General features: G+C 36.8%; 1 protein-coding gene across 1 annotated transcript; it reads right to left on the bottom strand.

Moving 5' to 3' along the window:
* Nucleotides 1–27882, bottom strand: LOC140847935 (high affinity 3',5'-cyclic-AMP phosphodiesterase 7A-like). Its single transcript, XM_073229663.1, has 9 exons — nt 25655–27882; nt 23801–23864; nt 18086–18181; nt 16186–16286; nt 5613–5744; nt 5347–5438; nt 3241–3385; nt 2568–2664; nt 1–1958 (listed from the first exon to the last, which is right to left on the bottom strand). Exons 2-9 carry the CDS (start codon nt 23859–23861, stop codon nt 1846–1848), a joined length of 837 nt encoding a protein of 278 aa, XP_073085764.1. The 5' UTR covers nt 23862–23864; nt 25655–27882; the 3' UTR covers nt 1–1845.

Below are 27882 nucleotides of genomic sequence, written 5' to 3'. Positions count from 1 at the left end.
GATGCCTCAGGACACCTGTCACATGTCTTACTCTTACCCAGTAAATGGTATTTTCTTGTTCGACAAAACTAGGATTCCTAGCAAAGAAGGAAACTGTATTAAACGTGACTTCTACTTACTGACCTGACTTCAAGTAATCATTACTTAGCATAGTATTTATTCTAACAGTCACATCATTTACCCCAGAAATAGAATCTGTCCAAGCTCCACTTTACCTGGGATTTAACGTCAGAAAGATGAATGTCTGCTAAGTGTATAGACTGGACAAACTATCTGTAGAAGAGGGTACCGGCAGTACTTGTCTCATAGGGTGGCTGTGAGAGACCAGCAGATGTCAACCACCATCACTACTTACCTTGTCCTCTGAAAACCCATCTAGAACTGTCCACTCTGACAGGTCTATAGACAGAGATGAACAGTTTAAGGGATCTAGCTTCTTTCCCCTTTTAAAAATCACAATTTGGAGGTTCCCTCATCAATCCAGAGAGCAATTCACTCAGCAAACAGTTATGGTAGCTACAGTGAGGTTACTACCTATTCGCCTATCTCTGATTCAGTTCCCTTTGCCCCTGTGTCAGCTATTCATTTGCATTTGGAGATTGTTCTACGTAACTGTCTTCTCATCACCCCAAAGGAAAGGCATCCTTGGTCTCACCTCCCCAGCACCCTTGGCCAGCCTGCACACCTTTGCGGCCCGGCACCCCCACCTGGGGCCCACTCCTCTTCTCCACCTTCACCTCTGCAGTCAAATAGTTACTAGTTACTGGCTTCCACATGGGAATCCTTTGCAGTGTCAGATTTACATTTCTGAATTTCTGACCTTACAGCACAGTGCTCTATTCAGAGTCTGATGCCACAGTATTGTGCTATCTTCTGAATTTCTAGCTTTATCTTTCTAAAGTTTGTGCACATATTTCACTGTTCAACTTAATCTGTAAAGGCCCTCCTTGATACCAACTACCAAATCACATTCTTCCTTCAATCCCTTGCTGAGTTGCCTCCCTGCCTTATCCTAGTTCATGCTCAACAAACCCCTAGTGCTAGGCAATCACCCTCTGCTCTTCTGTCCAAGCTACATCTACTTCAGCCATGGTACATTTCTCTATGCTCTCTACCATGTCTCCGGCTCACTCAGCAAATAGTTCTCAAGTGCAGAGCTAGGCCCCGAGACACACCACCAAAGGCAGGAGGAGGACCTGGGGGCTGTGAGAGACACGACTCTAGGGCTTTGGAAGCCGGGAACAGGAGTGATGGACTCTGCTGGAGCAGGGGACAGTTCAGCTGGACCTTTAGGAAAAAGGAATTTATTAGGTAGACAGGGAGGACTGGCAGAGCAGAGAGGGCAGGGGCATCGTGGCTTGGGGACACACTGCAGAGTCCCAAGATGTGGGAGGTAAATGAGGGGAAAGGTCTGGGGGAGAAGAGTGAGGGACACCTCCAGGGCAGACTACAACAGGCCTGAACAGGTGTCCAAATCATGAGGCAGCGATAAAAGAGAAAAGTAAGCAGTAGTGAAGACTGGTCTTCACTTTATTATCCAACTCCATGGTCACCTTCTTCACTTTAACATGGCAGTCCAAGAATTATGCCAAAGGAGCTTCTACAGGGCAAATAATGTATTCTTCCAGTTTAGAACAGAAACAGAATTATTGCTACCTGCTCTGTAAACATTATGCTTTTTACAACATAAGATCAAATGACAGTAAATTATAAGGCCCCAAAAATGGAAAAGCAAGGGGTAAAGTTTCCTAAATTATTTAGAAAATAGAAATGGGCATAATTTTAATATTTTACACTTCAAAATGTAATCCTTTTTTTGACAAAATTAAAAGCAGAGCCGTTTTTCTAACCAGCTATATCTAAGCATGTATAGTTACCAATCTGGATGTTGGCAATAGATTCAGTCTGACGATCACAAAGTGGACTCACAACCAAATGATACTTTTTTTCTATATCTCCTAGAAATTAAAAAATGAGACAGAATTACTAGGATGGAACATACCTATTTGTTACATACATAATTAAAGCCTTTATTATACCTGTAAAAAACATAACATACTTAATCCTCATGAGATGGCTTCTAAATCAGTTTAAAAATTTTTAAATAATTCACATACATAAGGGCTGCCCAGCTGATAATCCTATTTTAAATGCTGGAGGTAGAAAACTTTTATTAGATGTCACCCCAAGACTGTAATTCTGTCAGCATTATTATAAAAGGAAGGTGCATGAAGTAAAGATCTTTAGTTCCTAGCTTTAAATCACAAAAAGTGTCTTACATTTTCATGTGGCCATACCCTCTACATGTGATACAGATGGTGCAAGGTCACGTAAATCTTCCTGTAAAGCAAAATTTCCAACCTGATCTATGTCTATAAATCTAGATAAATACATCTGATCATTTCAAAAGAGAACTATTAATTTTCAAAGGTGTTCAATTTGTACATTAATGATTATAAAGATTAAACATCTACTTCTAGACTCTTGGGAACATCTGAGTTATTTTACATATATGATGTTTAAAAATGAGCTGAACAGATTACTTATCACTCAATACTGTAACTTGCCTTGATGGAAGAATTCCTCTGTTACTTTTTCACTCCACTGCTTGCTTAATTTCCAGGTCCGACATGGGTTACAAATATCAGCACATTTCAAAGCCATCTAGTAAACAGAATATTAAAATTGTTTAAGAAAAAAAAGAACTCTCCATTTTACTAAATTTAAATATACTCTAAATAGTGAAGAAAAGACCACCTTAAAAAAAGACAAAATTGTAACAGAAAATTATCTTTTATATTAATTCTATGATGCTATTAGATCTACCAGTCATTTTTGCAGAAATGTTGTAAGACTGTTAACCTAATTACACATGCTTGATAATAAATACTGCAGAGCCACACATAAGGACTGGATTAACTAAAAAGCTACAAATACAGCATCCAATTCTCTCTTACTTTTTAGAGGTGAGAACTCATTAAAATAAAATGCTGTTTGCTGATTGGTACCCTAATCTTGTAAAAATTGTTCTTGTTAGACTTTTCAAGTATGAAAAATACAAAAATAGTGGTGCTTTCCTAGGGAGCAGATTCGCCTTCTGGAAAGTGTTGTACTAATGGAAGGAAATTCTACTCTTCCTCAAGATTTAACCACTCTGAAAACTACACTATTATAGTTAATTTTTATTCTAATATTCATGCAATCCACCATAGAAATAGAACCTTTCCAAGTCCATTTTACCTGTAAAACCAAATGCCTATTTCTGGTATCTTCCAGGTGTAAGTCACCTCTATCCAAATGGGACCTAAACAATGATAGATATTCATTTTGGCGACTGATGTCTGTGGCAAGTATCAAAGCACCTATCTGAGTCTCCATCTGTTGCCTGGAATTAAAGAAATATAAAGAGAAAAAAGAAGACTTTCAATTAAATAGTTACTTCTTGATTTTTTTTCCTTAAACTTTACTCAGAAAGCTTTGCAGAGCTCTAAGATACTCTAATTGCCATTCAATATTTACCCTATTGCAAAAAATGAATTTTAAAGAACGCATCAAAAAAAACTATTAAATAATCAAAACTAAACCAAGAGGATTTTAGGAAAATACCAATATGCAAACATTCCAAAAAGAGTGCCTTTGTTTTGCCTGCCAAGGTGCAAGTATTCGCCTAAAAAAGCAAAAAATCTGTCAAGATTGGTATGTTCAAGATAATTCTTTCTTAGGATGTGCTGAGGGTAAATAACTTTGGTTTCTTTCTTGTGCCTGATTTCTGAAAGGCAGAGAGAAGGTTCAAGAGGAGGAAGAACAGCCCATTCAGCAGCTGACTCCTGTACACATTTTGACTGAACTGCCTGATTAAATACTAATGAAATTCCACCAAACAATTTCATAAAGTTCAGATTCAACTATGTTTTCAGGATCAAATTTGAGAATCAGTTATCTGTATGAATATCCAAATTTTCTAGAAGGGAAAAGGTAACATGTTAATACAAATAACAGATACAGTATATGATTTTCAAACCTGTCTTAAGTCAAGTAACAAGAGAAACTTGAAAAAAATTCCTGACTTTTGTTCCAATGGGCTATTGCAAATATTACATAATGATCAGTAAATAGCTGTCCACAGATTAAAGGGCTCACAATATTGAATATTAAAATAAACCCTAAGTGAAGAAAACAAAAGAATGCTATTATGTAGTGTTCCTTATTTCCAGTTTTTATTTGTATTAAGTCTGAGAAGTCAACAGGTTCAAATGCAAAACATGATTAAAAGGGGAAAAATAAAGCAAACATTTTTAACCTGCCTCAATCAAGAAAAAAATAATTTATAATTTATATATACAAACACTGTATAATTTAAGCAATTTTTATATTTGTACTACAGCAAGAAAACAATTTTACTTACCAGAAGTATTGTCATAACTCCAAATGGTATCCATGAATAAAGATTTAAAAAAATAAAAAATAAAGTCCAGCTTTTTTCTTATGGTCATTACACAGAACACTTAACTTTTTTATAAGGATGTTTAAAATTATGAAAGAGAAAAAAAGGAAAGAACAATGCTAGCAACTTAAATTTTAATACCCAAACATATTTTTATACCTCACTTTTTTTCTAGGATTAGATGGTTAATAGCCACTTACATGGTTTTTTTTTAAGTGCAGCCTCTCAGTGAGGCACCAATGAAAGCTTCTCCTTGTGAACCAGTGAAATGAGATGTTATTAATTGCCATTATATTGGGCTCATTTATATTAACACTTTTTATTAGCTTTCAAATGGCCTAATTAACAGTAAATGATCTCTTCTGAGAAATTAGTATTTTGTTTTTTCCATCATCTTTTTATCCTATAGCTCCAGAAGTGACTCCAGAACTGTGTGACTGAGGATATGAAGAATTCTTTCACTCCTTATCAGTTTAGAAAATTTCCTGAAACAAATTTTAATGAATCTATTTATTATATAGAATGTTTACTTTCTATCCCATTTACCTAGAGCTTAAGGTTTTATTCAAATGAGCATAAAATGGAAATATGTGATACTAGTTATATAACTTAGCAGTAAACTAGGGCTGAGCTGTTATGTATTTGAAGTAAATTTACACTACTCAAATCTATGGAATAATCTCTCATAAAAACTCACTAAAAACTACTACTGACTATACTGTAGGGTAAGTTTAAATTACTAAAACTTTGATACAAATCCATAAAATAATTTACCCTCTATGACAAAAACTGAAAACCGTGGAACACCTGAATGTAACAACAGAATTAAAACTTACAAAACTGGCTTGTCAACTTAGTTTTCATAGCTCTTAAGAAATTAAAATTGTCTTACTCCAACCTACCTGCTTTCTAATGGCAAATGTGAAAATAAACCGGACTCTCTCAATAATCCCACTGCAGATCTCCAATGGTGATTTTCCAGTACTGAGGTATTCTATGACAAAGGGCATATCTGAGTTACTTAATGAGTCTCTTTCTGAAATAAAGACTTATCTATAAGTATCTATAACATTCATTGAGAATTCATGTACTACTTTCACTTCTTTAAAACGTGAAACATTTTCTAGAATGCAAGAGAATTAAATTTCAATGATAAAATTGCACTAACCTTGTATAAAGTTGCCAAGTAATGATTAGTTTTAATAAGGAAAGGTTGGTTAACACCTGGATGATCCAGATCATGAGTGGCAGCTGCAATTAAGCTCAGCAAGACATCCCAAGGAGTTACAGAATTGGCAAGCTAAAGTGCGACAGAAGAACAACTAATTGCAGACATATTGGAAAACAACTTTGTACCATTACAAGATTTTTGAATTAGCCCCTTCATGATTTTCAAGTAGTTCGTTAAGGTCACCAAGCACCTGCCAGTTGGTGGTCTCCTCATGGCACTGGGGGCAGGTGAGGACAGTGCCCCTGCCCACATGGGTTTCACAAAGCTCATCCTGATGCTGTTTCATTTAAACAGACTTAATTAAGATGTCAGCTAAAGTATAAAGTGTCTTTTTAAGAAATAATGTTTTAAAAAAACAAACACAGGTTTGTATATTTTTATTACTGTAGCCACTACAAGGAAAGACCTATGAGGTTTAAAAATTTTTTTTTACCACAGTAAAAACACTTCATATGAGATTTACCCTCTTAACAGATTTTTAAGTGTACAGTACAGTAGAAGATCTGTACCTGAGGGTGTTTATGTACCAATAAATTGTTTACTGGATTTCAATTAAGAATTAAATTGCAAAGTTATTTCTGAGGTCCTAATGTTTAAGGAAGCTGTTGAGTAATCATGGGACACAGCCTATCCCAAGTCTGTAATAAAATCCACTCCTAACAGATGGAGATATTCAGAACAATGTATACAATGAGTTCATGTCAGAAAAAGCAATCACAAACAATTAAAAATTTATTCTCAATAACAATTATTAATGATACAATAATCAAAATAAATCAGTTTATTAACTGACTGAAACTTTCAATGATAAAGCATGATCACCTTGCATATATCACCTACTTTTCATCAACCACCTCTCACTTCCTGACCAACTCCTATTCATCTTCTCAGGCCCAACACCACTGACTGCCAGCACCCCCACCTGTTCTCTACCTCCAGCACCTTCCCTAGCAAAGGGCTGATTTGGGTTTCTACAGCATTTCCATGTCCTGCCATAATAACAGCAGGCAGAGCTCACTTTTACTGAGGTTTACATCAGGGTAATGCTCTCTGAACGTGTATGATCCTATGCCCAGTAGTAGAAAATTTTGAGCCTCTACCACCAGTGTAAGTGTACTAACTCTTAGGTTATGATACTGAATTTACATCACACATGTAAAGCAAAAATGAAAATTGAAAAATACAGGATAAAAATAAATTTAGATTCAAATTCTAATATTTTCTTTCTATGCCACAATAAATCTTTTTCCATTCCCACTGTCAAGTTCATGTTAGTCTGAAAAAAATTCACTTTCCAAAGGTTTGAATCCCCTGGAAAGCTGGAAGATGTGTGAAGGCAGAAAATGTTTGTTATATATTATTTACTTCTATGTTATCTGTAATTGGTATATAGAGAAGTTCAATGAATGAAGAGTAGGTGATTTCCTCATGAGGATGGATATGCAAATACATTTTTAAAAAGACAGATTTTTAAAGCACTGTTTACTAATCAAGATGAACAGAGGACATGCTATATGGGTCATCCCAGAGGACATATAAGTGTGTGGACATGGCTGTAGATATGTTATGAATGAGTAATTAATTAAGCAATATGCAAAAGTGTTACATTCTTATGATAACTGAAACAGAAGGGAAGTGGCAGAAGCATAGCCATGTACCATTCTGGGAGGATACAATAATTAGATTTAGTAAAAGCAAGTAATGGCTGACCACACATGACATCAAACAATCTGAGATAGATTAAAGAGTTAACCATTAAAAAGAGAAATATGAAAAGAAGCAACTGAATTTTTTTAAAGTTCTGTGAAGGGAAAGTAAGTTCTAAGTTTGAAAGCAAATTACACATGCAAAATGATTCAATAAAAATGTAACATTTCTGCTTGTAAAAAATCTTTGGTCAGAAAGAAAACTTTAAGAGCTTTATAAAAAAGAAATGAGCTCTTACATATATATCAAAAGATATAAAAATTGAAAGCAGATTTTCTTGCTAAATGCTATACTTAAGCCTTTCTATTTATGATTCCCTCTGCACCTGGATTTTTCTCTGGCTGACTCCTCTAATACTCACTTTCCGTTACGTGGTTCCTGACCACTCCACGTAAGGATGTAAACTCTTGCCATCACCCAGCCACTCTCCAGCACATTACTCTATTCACTTCGTAGCAGTAATTAGCACAGTGTATGTCAAAATTCTATTTATCTGGATTGCAGATTCAAGATGGCGGCATGAGAGGTGAGACAGAGAACTCCTCCCAAAACCACATAAAATACGAAAATATAGTTAATACAACTAATCCTAAAAGAGAAATAGGAAAGAAGGCTGCACCAGATTGCATACACCTGGAGAACAGAGCAGACCTCACGGAACAGGGTAATGTACCAAAGTCATGACCCAGCAGGACCCAAGCCCTTCACCCACCCCAGCTCACCAGCGAGAGGAAGAGAAACAGAGTGGGGATCAGGTGGAAGCCTATGATGGCTGAACACCCAGCCCTGGAAATCTGCTTTGGGAGCACAAACCTACATTGCATGGTACTCTGGAGATTAGTGGGGTTGGAAAGCTGAGACAGGTAGAATACTTTGAGAGACTGAGATTCCAGCCTTTAGTGGAGGACAGGGATCCACATCTGGCTGCTCTGGGACAAAGGAAAGGTGGGCAGTCTAAGAGCCTTCCTAGCAGCTAGAGGGCTGCTGAAGGGGTGGGGTTTACACAGAGCTTGCTGCAAGGGAGAAGGGATAGGTGGACAAGGTTGTCTGGGCATACCCTGCCCAGCACATTGGGAACTTTGAAGAGCTTCAGGCACTCCATCTCCCTGGCTGGCTACTCAGCTCCAAGGCACACCCTGTGATACACAGCCTGCTGCGCCCTCCTCCTGGCCTACTGGCACAGACTTGCAAACCAGCAGTCCCTGCCCTGGCATCAGGCTAGCCAGAAGGAGGCCCCACCTATGGCAGCTACAGACTCAAAGTGAACAGGCTTACACATGTTTCCTCGGTCCACTGATTCTGACAGTGGAGACAGGCACTGCAGCTGGGAAGCAGGAAATAGCTCTTACCTCCCCCCAGGCACCAGAGCTGCTCCCCTGCAATCCCTGACATCAGGGGCTAAGGAGCTCCAGAGACTAGAGCTTCTGGGCACTGGAGGGCGCCACATACAAATATGAAACATCAAAGGAGTCTGGTTCAAACAAAAATCTCAGAAACACTATAAAAAGGGCCAAATGAAACTGAACTCACCAATCTTCCTGAAAGAGAATTCAAAATAAAAATCATAAATATGCTCATGAAGGTTCAGAAAAATATTCAAGAACTCAGGGATGAATTTAGGACTGAGATTAAATCACTAAGAAATTCCGTATCTGAAATGAAACATACAATGGAGGGATTTAAAAGTACATTAGATGTAGTAGAAGAGATGGTAAATGGAATAGAAATTAGAGAAGAGGAATACAAAGAAGCTGAGACATAGAGAGAAAAAAAGATTTCTAAGAATGAAAGAATACTGAACTGTGTGACCAATCCAAACAGAACAATATTCATATTATAGGGGTACCAGGATAAGAAGCGAGAGGAAAAGGGATAGAAAGTGTCTCAGAGAACGTAATTGCTGAAAACTTCCCCAGTCTGGGGAAGGAGATAATCTCTCAGGCCATGGAGGTACACAGATCTCCCAACACAAGGGACCCAAGGAAGACAAAACCAAGACATATAATAATTAAAATGGCAAAGATCAAGGATAAGGACACACTTTTAAAAACAGCTAGAGAATGAAAAAAGATCATGTACAAAGGGAAACCCATCAGGCTATCATCAGACTTCTCAACAATCTTACAGGCCAGAAGAGCCTCGAACCAAGAATACTCTACCCAGCAAGATTATCATTTAAATTTGAAGGAGGGATTAAATAATTTTCAGATAAGCAAAAGCTGAGAGAATTTACCTCCCACAAACCAACTCTACAGTGCATTTTGGAGGGACTGCTATAGATGGAAGTATACCTAAGGCTAAATAGCTGTCACCAGGGGAAATAAAGCCACAGAAAAGAAAGTAGAACAATTAATTACTAAGCAGATGCAAAATCAAATCTACCCTCAAAGTCAATGAAGGAATAGACAAACAGTACAGACTAATACATAAAGAATGGAGGAGGAAGAAAAAAAAACAACAACCTTAAGGCTGTATTTATAATAGCATACTGAGTTAAATTAGACTGTTAGATAGTAAGGGAATTACCTTGAACCTTTGGTAACCAGGAGTCTAAAGCCTGCCTATTGATAATCACCCTAAATGTAAATGGTCTGAATGCACCGATCAATAGACACAGAGTCACTGAATGGATAAAAAAACAAGATCCGTCGATATGCTGCCTATAAGAGTCTCACTTTAAACCCAAAGACATACACGTACTGAAAGTAAAGGAATGGAAAAAGATATTTCATGCAACAAATGGGGAGAAAAAAGCAGGAGTTGCAGTACTTGTATCAGACAAAATAGATTTCAAAGCAAAGAAAGTTAACAAGAGACAAAGAAGGACATTACATAAAGATAAAGGGGTCAGTCCAACAAGAGGATATAACTATTATAAATACCTGTGTGCCCAACACAGTATCACCTACATATGTGAAACAAATACTAAAGAATTAAAGGGGAAAACAGAATGCAATGCATTCATTTTAGGAAACTTCAACACACCACTCACTCCAAAGGATAGATCCACCAGACAGAAAATAAGTAAGGAGACATAGGCACTGAACAACATTTTAGAACAGATGGGCCTAATGGACATCTACAGAACACTTTATCCAAAAGCAACAGAATACACATTCTTCTCAAGTGCACATGGAACATTTTCAAGAATAGATCATATACTAGGCCACAAAAAGAGCCTCGGTAAATTCAAATAGATTGAAATTGTACCAACCAGCTTCTCAGACCACAAACATATAAAACTAGAAACAAAATAACACAAAGAAAATGAAAAAGCCCAAAAACACATGGAGGCTTAATAACATGCTCCTACGCAATCAATGGATCAATGACCAAATAAAAACAAAGATAAAGCAATATATGGAGATAACTGACAACAATAATTCAACACTGCAAAATCTGTGGATCGCAGCAAAGGTGGTGCTAAGAAGGAAGTACATTGCAATACAGGCCTACAGCAGGAAAGAAGAACAATCCCACATGAACAGTCTAAACTCACAATTAATGAAACTGGAAAAAGAAGAACAAATGAGGCCCAAAGTCGGTAGAAGGAGGGACATACTAAAGATTAGAGGTTAAATAAATAAAATCAAGAAGGATAAAATAGAAAGAATCGATGAAAGCAAGAGCTGGTTCTTCGAGAAAATAAACAAAATAGATAAACCCCTAGCCAGACTTATCAAGAAAAAAGGAGAGTCTACACACATAAACAGAATCAGAAACGAGAAAGGAAAAATCACTACGGACAATACAGAAATACAAAGAATTATTAGAGAATACTATGAAAAATTATATGCTAACAAACTGGATAACCTAGAAGAAATGCACAACTTTCTAGAAAAATACAACCTTCCAAGGTTGACCCAGAAAGAAACAGAACATCTAAACAGACCAATTTCCAGCAATTAAACTGAATTGGTAATCAAAAAATTACCTAAGAACATAAACTACTGGACCAGATGGTTTTACTGATGAATTTTATCAAACATTTAGTAAAGACCTAATACCCGTCCTTCTTAAAGTTTTCCAAAAAGTAGAAGAGGAAGAAATACTTCTAAACTCATTCTATAAGGCCAACATCACTCTAATACCAAAACCAGGAAAGGCCCCAGAAAAAAGAAAATCAGAGACCAATATCCCTGATGAACATAGATGCAAAAATACTCAACAAAATATTAGCAAATCTAATTCAAAAATACATCAAAAAGATCATCCATTATGATCAAGTATTATTTATTCCAGGGATGCAGAGATGATACAACATTCAAAAATCCATCAACTTCATCTACCACATCAACAAAAAGGACAAAAATCACATGATCATCACATATGTTGAAAAAGCATTCGACAAAATTCAACACCCATTCATTATAAAAACTCTCAACAAAATGGGTATAGAGGGCAAGTACCTCAACATAATAAAGGCCATATACAACAAACCCACAGCCAACATCATACTTAACAGCAAGAAGCTGAAAGTTTTTCCTTTAAGATTGGGAACAAGACAAGGATGTCCATTCTCCTGCTTTTATTCAACATAGTTCTGGAGGTCCTAGCCATGGCAATCAGACAACACAAAGAAATAAAAGGCATCCAGATTGGCAAGGAAGAAGTTAAACCGTCCCTATTTGCAGATGACATGATATTGTACATAAAAAACCCTAAAGAATCCACTCCTAAACTACTAGATCTAGTATCTGAATTCAGCAAATTTGTAGGACACAAAATTAATACACAGAAATCTGTGGCGTTCCTACATACTAATGATGAACTAGCAGAAAGAGAAATCAAGAAAACAATTCCATTCACAGTTGCATCAAAAAGAATAAAATACCTAGGAATAAACCTAACCAAGGAAGTGAAGACCTTTACTCTGAAAACTACAAGACACTCATGAGAGAAATTAAAGAAGATACCAATAAATGGAAACACATCCCGTGCTCATGGATTTGAAGAATTAATATTGTCAAAGTGGCTATCCTGCCTAAAGCAATCTACAGATTCAATGTAATAGCTATCAATACCAACACATTCTTCAGTGAACTACAGCAAATACTTCTAAACTTCATATGGAACCACAAAAGACCCCAAATAGCCAAAGCAATCCTGAGAAGGAAGAATAAAGTGAGGGGACTATACTCCCTGACTTCAAGCTCTACTACAAAGCCATAGTAATCAAAACAATTTGGTACTGGCCTAAGAACGGACCCACATACCACTGGAAAAGACTAGAGGGCCCAGATATAAACCCAAGCATATACAGTCAATTAATATATGATAAAGGAGCTATACAATGGGTATATGTACCACATCTTCTTTATCCACTCATCTACTGTTCACTTAGGTTGCTTCCATTTCTTGGTTATTGTAAATAATGCTGTGATAAACATAAAGATGCGTATGTCTTTTTGAAACTGGGATCCTACATTCTTAGGTAAATACCTAGAAGTGGAATTCCTGGATCAAATGGTATATATAAGGAGCTATACAATGGGGAAATGACAGCCTCTTTAATAACTGGTGTTGGCAAAACTGGACAGCTACATGCAACAGAATGAAACTGGATTATTGTCTAACCCCATACACAAAAGTAAACTTGAAATGGATCAAAGACTTGAATGTAAGTCATGAAACCATAAAACTCTCAGAAGAAAGCATAGGCAAAAATCTCTTGAATATAAACGTAAGCAACTTCTTCCTGAAGGCATCTCCTCAGGCATGGGAAACAAAATGAAAAATGAACAAATTGGACTACATGATGCTAAAACGCTTCTGTACAGCAAACAACACCATCAGCAGAACAAAAAGGCATCCTACAGTACAGGAGAATGTATTTGTAAATAACATATATGACAGAGGGTTAACATCCAAAATATATAAAGAACTCACACACCTCAACACCCATAAAGCAAATAACCCAATTAAAAAATGGGTGGACGATATGAACAGACATTTCTCCATAGAAGAAATTCAGATGGCCAATAGGCACATGAAAAGATGCTCCACACCGCTAATTATCAGGGAAATGCAAATTAAAACCACAATGAAATATCACCTCACACCAGTTAGGATGGCCAACACAGAAGAGCCTAGGAGCAACAAATGCTGGCTAGGATGTGGAGAAAGGGGAACCCTCCTACACTGCTGGTGTAAATGTAAACTAGTTCAACCATTGTGGAAAGCAGTACGGAGGTCCCTCAAAAAACTCAAAATAGAAATACCATTTGATCCAGGAATTCCACTTCTAGGTATTTACCTAAGAATGTAGGATCCCAGTTTCAAAAAGACATACGCATCTTTATGTTTATCACAGCATTATTTACAATAACCAAGAAATGGAAGCAACCTAAGTGAACAGTAGATGAGTGGATAAAGAAGATGTGGTACATATACCCAATGAAATATTATTTAGCCATAAGAAGAAAACAAATCCTATCACTTGCAACAACATGGATGGAGCTAGAGGGTCTTATGCGCAGTGAAATAAGCCAGGCAGAGAAAGACAAGTACCAAATGATTTCACTCATCTGTGGAGTCTAAGAACAAAGAAAAAACTGAAGGAACAAAAGAGCAGCAGACTCACAGAACCCAAGAATGGACTAACAGTTACCAAAGGGAAAGGGACTGGGGAGGGTGGATGGGATGGGAGGGAGAAGGGGATTAAAGGCCAATATGACTAACACATATAAGGTAGCAGAGGGCACGAAGAAGGCAGTATAGCACAGAGAAGAGAAGTAGTGAGTCTATAACATCTTACTACATTGATGGACAGTGACTCTAATGGGTATGTGGTGGGGACTTGATAATAGGGGGAATCTAGTAACCACAATGTTGCCCAGGTGATTTTATATTATTTTGATACCCCCCAAAAAATTATATTTATCTGTTCATTTAATGATTGTCCCCCAACAGGGATGTAAACCTTTTGAAGGCTGGGACATTTCCTGTCTGGTTTCCTAGCATCAGGAAAATGAACTGAATTAATGAATTAAAACACTTGAAAATATGATTGCATGCCAAGGCCTAGGAAATAAAAGAGATATAATCAACATGGTTTTTTTTAGAATTCACTTTTAAAACTTAGAGTGACTCTATTTTAAATGTAAACTATGTCAGGAAGAAGGGAATTGTTGCACTTTAGGGCACAGTGATTTTATCTATATACTTAACCGAAGATTTGACTAAGAATTTTCAAGTAAGAATTATCAGAGCTGCATAGGCAAAAAACATTTAAAATAAGAAGTATCAGAGCTACGTAGGCAGAGACTTTAACATTAGTATTGCCAGAGCTACATGGGGAGACCACGTTTGTATTTGTTTTCAACCACGGCCCTCCTCGCTCTGTCCTCTCTGCCCTGATCTTCTAGCCCTGCCTAGTGGCCCCAACATACCCCAGCTTCCTGGCCCCTGGCCCCTGGCTGGGTGTGGCCACGGGAGCTGGGAGGGGAGGAGCCTTCACAGATGTGTGGACTAGATTAACCTCCTCTGCATCCCACAGAACATGGCATTGTGTCCTTCATCCCATTTACTTGGCTGTATGATGATTACTTATCAATTATTCCCCAAAGATTCTCAAACAGAGGCTTCAGGCTTGGCCCAGAGTTTTTTAAAGCTTAACTTAAAAACTGGGCCACTTGGGAGTATGCATTTGTCAAAACTGTACACATAAAATGTATGCATTTTATTATTGCGTATGTGATACCACAATAAAATGGGTTTTTTAAAAAAAGTTTTGGTACATATATGTATTTACATGACTTTAAAAAGTCATTATATATCTATATATATATATTAATCGGAGTATTTTCACATATTCCACAATCTCTTGACAAATGAGAAGACTGGCAACTCAGGGCTTTGTTCTCAAAGTTGGCATCGACTGGCACAAACTGGGTGAGTAAGCCTCCTTTCCCTCCTAACATTTAGCTGGCACTCAGATCCCAGGGGAGAAGAGTTTAGAAGTGGGCTAAGAGCAGGCAGATGTAATTTTAGAACCTCCCAGGGTAGGAAACATCTGGGGGCAAACATGGTTTTCATTATCACCTACTTCTGATGATGTATGTCCAGCCCTGTTTTTCCCCTATACTTCAGATCTTACCCAACTGACACCTCCGTTTGCATATTGCACAAATGCATGTCACTCCAAACAGCCAAGATGGAACTCATCTACTTGACCAGCCCTACCCAAATATGTGCTCCTTTTTCTACACTTCCTCTCACAGAAAACTTCCTCCTTCCTCTCAGCTGCCTATGGCTGTCTGCATCGGGGCCTCTCCCGGTTTCAATCCCCCAAGAGCATTCAGACACTACAGCCTAGTCACTCTTCCCGGGGGACCTTACAAACCGTCCCCCTCTCTCCTTCCCGAGACTGTCGCCCAGTGGGGCCACACACTCTTCCATGGAGCACCAACACAGCTCTCGACAAGCACTCACGGTGCTGGTCTCATCTGACTTCTTTCACACCATAGTCGGTATAGCTTCCTGAGGTCTCCTGTTTCCCTCCTAGCACTGTCCCTGCCCCGTAGAGCTCAGGAGCAGCTCAGCGAAGATGCCAGTCGAGTGAACATGGCCCTGGAGGCCTCACATGATCTGGGCCCTGCCCGGACCCCTGCAGCCTGCCTCCGCCATCACCTGGGTCCGGTGCTGCCCAAGTACAGCCACAGTTGGGAACCTGATCCAGCTAGATCTCATTTTCGTGAAGGATTCTTCTGATTTTTGAGTCAAATCACTAACTTAAAGTACTTAAAATTCATCAAAGGAATTTTGTTAGGATTTTCACCTACTGTAAATGTCCACATCTTACCTTAGGTTCCTTTAGGTAACAGTGCATGGCCTGAGTAACATCTGCAGCGTGGACTGCATTGTGGTAAGGGTTTTGACTATGGTAATCTTCTTGAATCATAACTGCGTCAAAGAAAAAAGACCGCAAATTTAATTGTAGAACCTCTAGGAGTGGGAAGCATGTACAAATACAAAAAATGCGATAATTATCAGTTCTCCACTTACTTTTTCATGTGGTTACCACTAATTGTTAAGATTCAGAATGATGACAATCACCTTTAGCTCACATGTACCACTTTGTCTCCTGGCTTGTTTGAAACTTTTAAAATAAGGTGTTCATGTTAAAATTACAGTTGTTCTCTTTTTCTGTTTCATTGTGCCAAACTCCTCTGACTCATACATTTAAAAATAGTTTCTCTTTTTAACAAAAACAGTACAATTCATTCAACAAATGTTTATTGTGCCAGATACTCTTCTAGGTACTTGAAATTCATCAGTAAGCAAAAATCTCTATGAAGCTCCAATACTATGATGTTGGGGTGCATGATAGCGACCCCAGGGGTGCGTCACCAGTGGGGTCAGTTTCAGATCTGGACTCAGTTCTTCAGTGGTAGGGATGGGTCTTCTGTTAATCCTGACTTCTTTGCTCAGTGTCTGTTATGCTATCATGAACAGCAGATTAGGACTCAGGGAAAGTCTGCTGCCCTCAACCTGCACTACAGACCCAACAGCCTAACACTCTAGTCCAGTGGCCTCCAAGTGAAGTGTGCCTCTAGTGGCCTCCCAGTGAAGTGCACCAGCCCCACCAAGAGGTGAGCTACAGCTTGCTGGTCAGAGGGATCATGCAAATTCTGTATTTATCTTATTGCATCCTTTAAATTAAATGCTCTTGTTAATATCTATTTTTGTGTTTTATAATTTGTATATTAGTACAGTGTTACAGTCATGTAATTTATAAATAAATATGCATTAAAAGTTTCTCATAAGTCCTAAGTAATAAATTTATCTTAGTCTGGTACTTAAGAGGAAAGAAAATATCTTCTTCCTTAAAAAAATAACAAAGCATCTCCATAGTGCTGGGTTTTTTTCTTTACATATTTCCTTATTTAGTGAACAACTTCACCTTCCTTTCCTAGCAGAGGAGTATTAACACAGGGTGCTGTACATTTAAATATATTCAAAATAATCTTTAAAGTTTTCTGTCAAAAGAGATTTCTGGGATTGGAAAAAGAGGACATGGGACCTAAGTGCAATGTACCAGATCTTCTTAAGTTTTAGCCTACAAAAATTTAGAAAAGTTCAGAAATTGGGGCATTTTTGTCAGAAAGCTGTGGCTGATGAAGGGACTGACTGTGACACTGTCCCCATTCTTTATCAGGCCATCAACAGCTTTGAGTCTTCTGGCTTCCAGCCAAGAGCTGTGTGGCTGTGGCAGAGGTGAAGGTGGGCCAGTGCTGAGCCGGGGCCCCAGGGTTGTGGGCAAGGCAGCTCTCCCCAGGAAGCTGCTTACCACTCTTAGAACAAGTTCAGCTTGTTGTAACATAAATATATACTTTTCTTTTCTGTTTTTAATATGAATCTATTAAGGTGACAAATTCCTTTGCTTCCTTTTAATTTAATAGGAGACCATGTAGAGCTGAGCCAGGTCATGCCCAGTGTCCCAGCTGAGTCCCCAGCCAACACCCACAGAGCCACCATGCATCTCATCTGCTGTCAACTGCAGGTGCATAAGTGAGCTCAGCCAGACCAGAAGCAGCATTCAACATCCCCAAAGACTCAGGAGCTAAGTAAATGCATGTCATTTAAGATACGAGATTTGGGATGGTTTGTTTTAGAGAAACAGTTCGCTGATATAACTGATACAAATTGAAACAAGTTCTTGTATAAATCTTATCACTGTTAAATGGGTTAGAATCACTTACCTAAAAATCTACGAAGTTTCATCATATCTAAATGGAAGTACTCAATTAATCCATGAAGACTAAATAAATGAAAGGTTAAACTTACTAGACTATTTCCTAAAATGAAAGAAGAAGAAGATATCAGTAGGAAATACAGGCTAATGTAATTGATTGTGCTTTTAAATATGGCTTTTGAATATAAAACATGGAGAGTACTAATTCTTACTTTTTGTTTATCTAAAATTTATATCTTATTTTACCAGTTATGAACTTTAAATATTCCATGTTTTCCATTCTAAGAAAAAGCTTTTGCTTCATTTTCCCAAAAGCAGGTAATAGAAGATAAACATTTTGAATAAATTAATTTTAAAAAAATCAAAATAATTAGAATTGTTAGAAAACTTTGGGAATTGTCCCACACTGAGTAAGTTTAATTCAGTTTCCCAAAGCATCTGAAACATGGCTACCCATGGCTTCCTCCTAAACATCCCCTATCCCATCTTGCTTTTAACTGAATGGGATGTCCCAGAGCAAACTGCTTTGGCTGCAACCTTGCTAGCAGAAGGCTGCATTTATTGTTAGACACAGAGCTAGGAGGAGCGATCAATGACCTCATCAAGATAAAAACCTAGGCTCAACCTCTGGCCTCTCCCATACTTGCAGCAGAAAATCTATGAGTTGGGGATGTGGGGAAATCACAAAACTAGATAGAATCCTATGACTACAAATTTGTGGAAAACACTATCCAGCAATCTTATTACTGTTTTTCTAGTGAAATAGTTTTCACCTTTTAAAATGCCTATGTTCAAGCCTTCTCTTCTCAAACTTTTGAGGTAATTCCTATCCATCCCCTCATTCTCAGGATTCATACTTTCAGAAAAAACAGCCCTCAAGTTACCCTTTCTTTCAAAAGCCAATCCCTCCACCCAACACAGCTTTTCAGGGACCTTCCTTGGGCCATCAGATGCGTTTACCAATGTCCTTCCCCTCCATCCCACTGAATCACAATATCCCTCCTTCACTCCCTATATTGTCCCAACAAGTCTCAGCACTCAGATGTGTTCTAGGATTCCTTATCTTTGAAACAAGACAGAATCTCCGACTCTCTTGGCCCCCTCTGGTTGTCACCCTCTCTGTTCCCCTACATGCCTGAGTTTTCTGAAAGAGCCACTACATGCACTCAACTTTCATTCCTTTGTCACTGACAAGTGTTGTCACACCAAGTATGGAAATTTAATTTGGATACAGCACCACTTTTATAACATTTAGTTTTTCCTTCCAAGATAGAACTCTTTTTTTTTTATGCCTTCTATTTTATTACATTTCTCAGTTTTGTAGATTTCCTCTGTAGGACACTTATGTCACACTATTTTAACAATTAAGTATATGTTTTAAAGGGGTATGAGCTAATAAATTACTGCCTGTATTTGGATAATAACATAAATATGATTCTAGTGATCTCTAAAGAAATCTATGATTTTTACAAAATGTATAAAAGATATTAGTTCCACACTGAAAATTTATTGTAATAGTATTTATAAAGTATTATAAAGGACTATTGGTCTAAACTCATCATCCAAAACTGCCTAAAAAAATGTCAACAAGAGCCCATGACTGAACAAAAAAATACATAGGAACATTTGCATGAGCAACACTGAAGAAGATGTGGCAGGCCAAAAAAGATTACAAAGAGTACCTGACAGATCACCTTTGGGGAATGAAAAAAAATTTCAAATCTTTTTCTTTTTTTTAAAAAGAAATTTAATGTTAAAATTCATTCAAATTCTGATAATATTTTATAGGTACAAACATAAACCCATGCAGTCTGGAACCAATTATGATGAAGTGAACTCTCTTTCTGTTATTACTGCTGTAATGATCAACTTTTCATTAGGTACACAAATTGGTATTTCAGAATGTATATTCAAACAAACAATCCAATTTTTACAAACGGACAGAGGACCTGAATAGACATTTTTCCAAAGAAGAAAACAGATGTTCAACAGGCACATGAAAAGATGCTCAGCATCACTAATCATCAGGAGATGCAAATCACAACCACAGTGAGACCTTTTAGAATAGAAATAACAAGTGTTGGAGAGAATGTGGAGAAAAGGGAACCCTTGTATTCTATTGGTAGGAATGCAAATTGGCATAGCCACTATGGAAAACAGTATGGAGGTTCCTTAAGAAATTAAAAATAGAAATATCCTATGACCCAGCAATTCCATTTCTGGGTATATATCCAAAGAAAATGAAAACAACAAATCAAAAGACATATGCATCCTCAGGTTTATTACAGCATTATTTACAATAGCCAAGATATGGAAGCAAGCTAAGTGACCATCAATGGATAAAGAAGATGTGGTATTCATATACAATGAATATTATTCAGCCATTAAAAAAAAAGAAATCTGGCCATTTGTGACATGGATAGACCTAGAAGGTACTGTGCTAAGTGAAATAAGTCAGGGAAAGGCTAATACTGCATGATTTCACTTTTAAGTGGAATCTAAAAACAAAACAAATGAACAAACAAAACAGAACACACTCATAAATACAGAGAACAAAGAGGTGGCTGCTAGAGGGAGTGGGATTGAAGGGATGGTGGTGAAAGGTCATTAAGAGGTACATACTTGCAGTTACAAAATAAATCATGGGGATATAAAGTACAGCATAGGGAATACAGTCAATAAAATTTTAATAACTTTGTGGGGTGATGGAATAGACTTATGGTGATGATTTTGTAATGTATATAAATGTTGAATCATTATGTTATACACCTGAAAAAAATACAATATGTCAACTGTATATGTATTTCAGTCTGCATACTTAGTTTACATAGGGTTCTCCCAAGATTGTTTTCTAATCCTAATGAAACAAATCAACAATTTCTTGGTTTAAAATAAGTTTTAAGAAAGCTGCAATCTAATGGTTAAGCATCCTCTTATGGAATTCAGGAAAACTGCAACAAGAAACACATGTATTGTCCTCCACCAAGAACTTTAAAGGACTGACAAGAAAGGAATCTATCAAAGTACACTCTCCATATCGAATTGAAAAAGTGCATGTAACATCTTTTCTCATTTTTAGTTCATAATATACCAACTATTTTTAAACCAGTATATAAGAATACAAGTCAATGAAAGATTTTAAAAGAAGTGATGCTTAGTTGACACATTAAATAATAGGCACAGAAGAACTTATTTTTATGAAAATGGAAACAAACACTTCCCTGGAAAAGAAAACTGTATCCACAGAAAAGCTACCCTCATAAGAACAATAAAGGATAGTCCTGCCAAATGTGCAGTGGCCCTTGACAATTTTTAGAATGTGATTTTAGATGGGAGCTAGCAGGATTAGGCTGCTGCTGGAACTCAGGCCTGGCACTGAGGGCCCTCCCATGGCAGGCAGCTCCCAGGGCGACAAGCCACATCTTGCTATCTCATATAACCTATGGAAAAGGATTATCAAATACATCCCACCAGATAAGAACTACTTTCCTTCAGGCAGTGAACAAGGTAGGGAACATTGATTTGATGGGATTACTGAGTATAGCCTCCTCCCTCCCCTCCCCACAGTAGCACCTGGGAAAATACCAGTGTAAGAAATAAAGAAAACACTGGATCAATAAGCAAAAAGGGAAAGCTATACACATGGATACCATGTACATGCACCACCCAGAATTCATTTCAGACTACAGTTTTGAAAGGAAAGCACTTCTAATTAAATAGTGCTCATTAAAGGAATTTTCTTCTGCCCATTTGATTCCCGATAATATCTCTTTGTATATAGAATTCCTGTAACTTTTGGGTAGCTGTAGTTAACAGAATACATCTCTCATTATCTATAAAGCCATAGGTGGATAGTTAACCGTGGGTGGCCTCTACTAAACCCCTAAGCCCTCACCCCTAAGAAATGACCCTCAGTCATGTTCTCCACAAAAAAGAATGAGGTGATTCAAGGGAAACAAAAGTGCTACTAATAAAGTAACTAATGTAGACTAGTGGTTATTACTTCTGTCCATCCTCCACACCGTCAACCACCAAGCTTCCTGAGTAGGAAGGATACGTGCTTTTTAAAAAACAAAATTCAAAGAAGAATTATCAACTACATCAATGAGTGACAAGTGCCCAGGGTAGACTAAAACAGGCTAGGAGCTGTTAAGTTTATACAAAGCTAATTAAAAGTTGAAGGTGTGAAGGGTGGCCTTGTTTTATCTATATTTAACTGAACAACTAAAATAGTACTTGAGTTAGGAAAGGAGAGTTTCCCAGATCTAGAAGAAGGTGAGCCACCTGATATTTCACTACCCGTATTTTCAAAAGGGGGAGGCTGAAGGGAAGGACAACTGTGTCAATGACACTGGAGCCTTTGCTCTGTGGACAGGCCAAAGGGGGGCAACACTTAGTCACCAAAGGGCAAAGGGGAGGGAAGAGAAACAGGAAAGGGGAAAAACAGAAACGCAGGGAAGTGGGAGGGACGCTTTGCTGACATGGGAAACTCCACCATCTTTACAATTCTGCCTCAAACTGGATCAGGCCAGGTTACCTTCTGTCAACAGTGAGTGAACAAAGAGAAGGTGGTTACAAAGGTATTTTTACTATGCATAGCCTATAGCTTAGGGGAAATAACATGATACTAAAAAGTAAGACACACATTGATTCTCAAGATTCTCAATTTGCTTGTCCATTTTTCCTATTTGGCTTTCTTACAAAAGGAGCTTCATTCCATAATAAAATAAGGGGGTGAAAAAGTGATTTCATATTACAGCGCTGAACCAAATATTTATTTCACTCTAAACAATCAGAACTGATGACCTTTGAGAGTACTTTCCACTCTGCCTCACTTACTAAAAAGATATTTAGACAAAAACAAAAGAGGCAAAGTCTAGTTGAACTACATGTACCACTAATTTTTTTATGCCAAAAATTTTACCCTAAATAAAAACTCCCATATAATACTGAATATCAACTGTATTTCAATTGAAGAAAATTTTAAATAAATAAATTTTTAAAAACTGATGCCCAAAGAGAATCCTGTTCCTTCCCCAAAGAAAATAAGGAAACATGGAAACCTCCCCCCGCCCAAACAAAACAGAACTCAGGAGTGGGTAAACAGATCAGAATTACCTTTTTTCCAAACCACTCTATGCTCTGTAGATTATGATAAGCCCCTAAAAAAGCTACAAGCTTCCCCAGGGCCCAGCTAGAAGCAGTGCCAGAGGAAACCACTGTTGCTGGTCCTAATGTGCTGTGCTCCCCAGGGTGCAGGAAAAGAGATGTTAGAGAACCACAAAGCTGGAAGGAAGGGTGTCTCTCAAAAGGTTATTTATCTACCACCTATCTGTGGCTATCAAAGCTGAACACAATAGCAGAAGATGTCACTGTAAATAGCCACAATCCAAGAGAAACCAAAAAAAAAAAATCAAGAACATAATGAAATAATAATGTTCACATTGGGTTATTAATAATAATAAGATCATTAATGAAGGATGGCCAAGCAATGATTATGATCACTTCTGTTTACTGTTAAGAGGAAGGATCAAAAAACAAAATTATGAGGCTGATTCTCTAGACTTAGAGATCAGTCACTAAAAAAGGGAAATGACGCTCCCTTGGCCAGCAGAGGGCTCATCACCTAATGATTGACAGCAACAACGCAGCAGTGGCTGTACCCATCAATGCAGCAATCTAGAGAACACATTAATTTGAGGAAGTCAAAGTTTTCACTTACCATTTGTTAGTCTATCAAATAGAAAGATATCAAAATTCCAATTTCCAACTTTTTCCAGCATACACTGAAATGAAAACCAAATATTCCTATTGTAATTTAATTTCAATAATACTCTGTCTTTTATATAGTCCATAGAGAAGTTAATGAAAATGGAAAGTGACTGATTTTCTTTATGAATGTTAAGTATCATTCTCCTTTTAATCATGACCTTTCCTTGGCTCCAAAGAAAATGTCCAACTCCATTTGAAATACCAAATATCATTTTGTTTTACAATTAATGAATGTACAGGTTAAGGTTAGGGTTTCTTTCAACTAATTCTATATGCCCACGAACTTTCAAAAATTCTAAAATAATTTTAACACTAAGTAAGTGTGACACAAACATTTCATGGTCTAGAAATGAGATGTTAAAAATCTAGTGAAAATAAGTTATAATAGGTGAGTTCGTACTATATTCACTATTCACATCAGTGCTACTAAGTTGACATTGTTTTCAATTCTCATTTACAGACGGTGAAACAGACAAAAAATAACATGCTCAGCTAGAAAGTAATAGAGCTGGGGTTTTAAATTAGGTGGTCTGATTCAGGAATTCATGTACCTAACATCTATACTATATTATGCTTAATTTATTTGTTGCTCATTTTCTTAAAAAACACCCCCAACTTATGGTTATTTATTTATATTTGTTAGATATCTTTATAAAATAATAAATAGTATTTACTACATTCATTTTTAGGTTGGTATTTCAACCAAGCAAATAATCACGACGACTCTGGAAACCAAGCAGATTACATTTTTACACCATATGTTCATAACCTGAAAATGTTGTGGACTTTATTTTTAAGAAAAAAATTTGTATTTTGTATCCAAAAGTTCACTGTTGTATATAATTATGAATAAAGGAACATAAGCAATACTAATATATTAATAGTATATTATGTCTGTGACTATCATATCTATAATTATAGTAGAGAATAATTATGGTAGTACTGACAGCCAATCATACACAGATCAATATGCTCATTCTAAATAATAGAACTTGTGAACTTTTTAAAATTTAAAGAAAGCATGAACACTTTCATTAACTTATCAAACAGGGAAGCAATTTTTACTTTAACATAACTACAAAAAAGTTAACCATAAATGTAATCATAAAGCTCTGTCTATACTAACTTACAAATGTTGCCTGTAAATATGAAGTCAAAGAATAATTTTAAAAATGTCAGAAACATAAGATAATTAAAAATACTCATTTGGCCAAAAACAAGCTCACCTAAATCTCACCTTCATTAAGACATTTCTTTTAACCTTATATAAAAAATAGTGCTCACACAATCACCACATTTAACTTAAAAATGTTGAAATCCTCAAAATATCTTACTAATGCAAGAAATTATGAAAAATCATTTGACTGAAAGTCATGAGACCTAACTTCCTGTTCTGGGTTTACTGATAACCAGTTGGGTGAGCTCAAACAAGTCCCTTATGCTCTTTAGGCCATAGTTTCCTTATCCATAGAAGACAGAAATTAGATCAGACAATCCACAATATTCTTCCCAGCATTAAGATTCTGTGTGATCTTAGAGTTTAATTTTCTGCTGATCAAGTGGTTACTTAATGTTAATAACAAATGAAAACATTTTTATTGTTTTAGTTACTTCAGAAATTTTCCTTGCTCTGTAATACCTAATTATAAAGTGGACGGCTGCTCTAAAGGAAAAACCTGAAAAATCAACTGATTTTTTGCATACCAAAAAAAAAAAAGGTTCTATAAATCTGTACCATATAGGGAAAAAAGGCTTCATTAAACTTACAAAAAAATTAATGTTTTCTTGAAAAAGCTATACACACCTTGGCTTGTCCATTATAATCATCATCTAAAATGTTTAGAGAATTTGAAACAGTAGTACCACGAAAAAAGCGTGAAGATCTAAGATACCGCTGGAAACTTAGCAACCTTCTGATATTCCTTGCAGACACTGAAACTTCAATTTCAGATTGAGCTGAAATAAAAGGAGTAAAAGGTAAGTATAGCAAGTCAAAACTGTGCACATACTATCTTTGCAATACCCCTTCTAGTTGTATACAAATATTTTTAAAAATTAAAACCACCACATTTCCAAGAGAGAAATTATTTGTATTTTCAATTTAAAAAACTAAGAATCAAAGGGTAAATGGCCAATTTTGTAGCATCTACAAAGCTAATGAGGAGTGTGGCTGGAGTAATAAGTCAGTGTCTTAACTCCCAGGAATTATCAACTCACTCTATTGCTTCAATACGCTGCATAAACATTAAGGAGCAGAGAAAATAAAATATAGTTTCAAACTACCCTTCATATTGAGAAGCCAGGTCCCAACTGAGCATATGAGACTAACAATTACACAAATAAAACATTTCAAATCCTAATAAGATATTACTTCAAATATTTCCTTAAGACAGTTTTATTCAGAGGAAAAGGAAATGGAGTGGATAAAATAGCTCATGTTCTCTAAGAATTCTAAATGATAGGGACAAAAATTCTAGAAAAGCTGTGGTTCCACGCTGAAGGACATGTTCTCTTTCATTAAGTCTAACAGCCACTCCCCGACCCTTGGTGTTATATTCTAACTGAAGTTTCCTTAAGCACCAAATGAAATAGTAGACTTGAGTTAAAAGCTATCTTGGGAAAATACATATCTTTAAATTCTAGAACTGAACTAAATTCAGTGAAATCTTCACAATATAAAACACATGAAAATGAAGACTTAGGATCAACAAATCATCACTCAGCCTAACTTCAACTAACTTAAAATCACCAGATAGCAGGTAATCAAACATTCTCTGCTGCAGGTCCAGTCACAAATTTCTCTATGAACCTCTATTACCCTGTGTTTTCTTATCTATAAAACAATGGCAATAATATCTAATTTAAAGAGGGCTAAATTAAATGAGATAATGTTTAGATGAGTCAGACATAGAGCAGGTATTAAATAAATGGTTGCAATGTGAATAATAAAATTGATGTTAATGCCACTGCTTGGAGGTATGCTTCTAGGTAATTATCCTAAGTTCCAAATCTGTTCATGTTGCTCTAAATAAAAGTTCTCATTGGTTCCCCATCATCTTAAAATGAATTCCATCTCCTTAGCCTGGAAGAAAAGGCTTTATGTTCTAGGTTTTGGCTCTCTCTGGGCTTGACTCAGGTGTCAGCTTCCCTGGGAGGCAGACACACAGTCCCCATCTAGGAGAGACAGGGTGCGGCACCTCCTTTAGGTTCTCAAAGCTCCTTGTGAAGACATCTATCAGATGACTTCTAATACTGTCTTATAATTGCTTATTTATCTTTCTCCTTTGACAAATGATGGCCTCCAACATAGGTACCAACAATTTTTTTCATTTCATTTCTGTGTAACAAAGCCTAATGATAGTTCCAGGTAGGTATGTGTAAAACATGTAGAATAAATGGTAAAAAATATGTTGAATAAATGCATACTTTTTTGAAATAGATGATACATTTTTTTTTGAGAGGGCATCTCTCATATTTATTGATCAAATGGTTGTTAACAACAACAAAATTCTGTATAGGGGACTCGATGCACAATCATTAATCAACCCCAAGCCTAATTCTCAACAGTCTCCAATCTTCTGAAGCATAACGAACAAGTTCTTACATGGTGAACAAGTTCTTACATGGTGAACAGTGCAAGGGCAGTCATATCACAGAAACTTTCAGTTTTGATCACACAGAAATAGATGATACATTTTGAGGTCCCCATATACTCACATAAAGCAGAAATAAAATAATGCACACTGCTATGTGTTCTCCTTCCCTCAATTTTCATTCTAGGGGGTCTAAGAGAAACAACTGTGGAGTTAAATTTCTGATCTCGATCAGTGTAACTTACATTAAAAAGGACTGAAACCAAAATCGTAAAACTATCATCGAGTGATTATGTTTAAACCAGAATTAGTTATGCTTGAGAAAATCAGGGTGGACTGATTTCTGTGAAAGCAATGTTCCAAGTGCTTTGCAAAAAGTATTTCATTTAACCTTCAACAATCTCAAAAGATAAATATTATCCTCCACTTTACACGTGAA

The sequence above is a fragment of the Manis javanica genome, chromosome 2, assembly GCF_040802235.1.
Source record: "Manis javanica isolate MJ-LG chromosome 2, MJ_LKY, whole genome shotgun sequence".
NCBI lineage: Eukaryota > Metazoa > Chordata > Mammalia > Pholidota > Manidae > Manis > Manis javanica.
Note: the sequence above shows the minus strand (reverse complement) of the source record. Positions and strands in the feature narration are given on the sequence as shown.

What these genes read in the sequence shown, in the direction of transcription:
- LOC140847935 (XM_073229663.1), bottom strand. Translation starts at nt 23,861, where the DNA reads ATGCTGGAAAAAGTTGGAAATTGGAATTTTGATATCTTTCTATTTGAT. An exon ending in GAAACTTCGTAGATTTTTAG is followed by an intron (nt 16,287 to 18,085) that starts GTAAGTGATTCT and finishes TCTTTGACGCAG; the next exon opens with TTATGATTCAAGAAGATTAC. An exon ending in AGAGGAATTCTTCCATCAAG is followed by an intron (nt 1,959 to 2,567) that starts GCAAGTTACAGT and finishes TTTAATTTCTAG; the next exon opens with GAGATATAGAAAAAAAGTAT.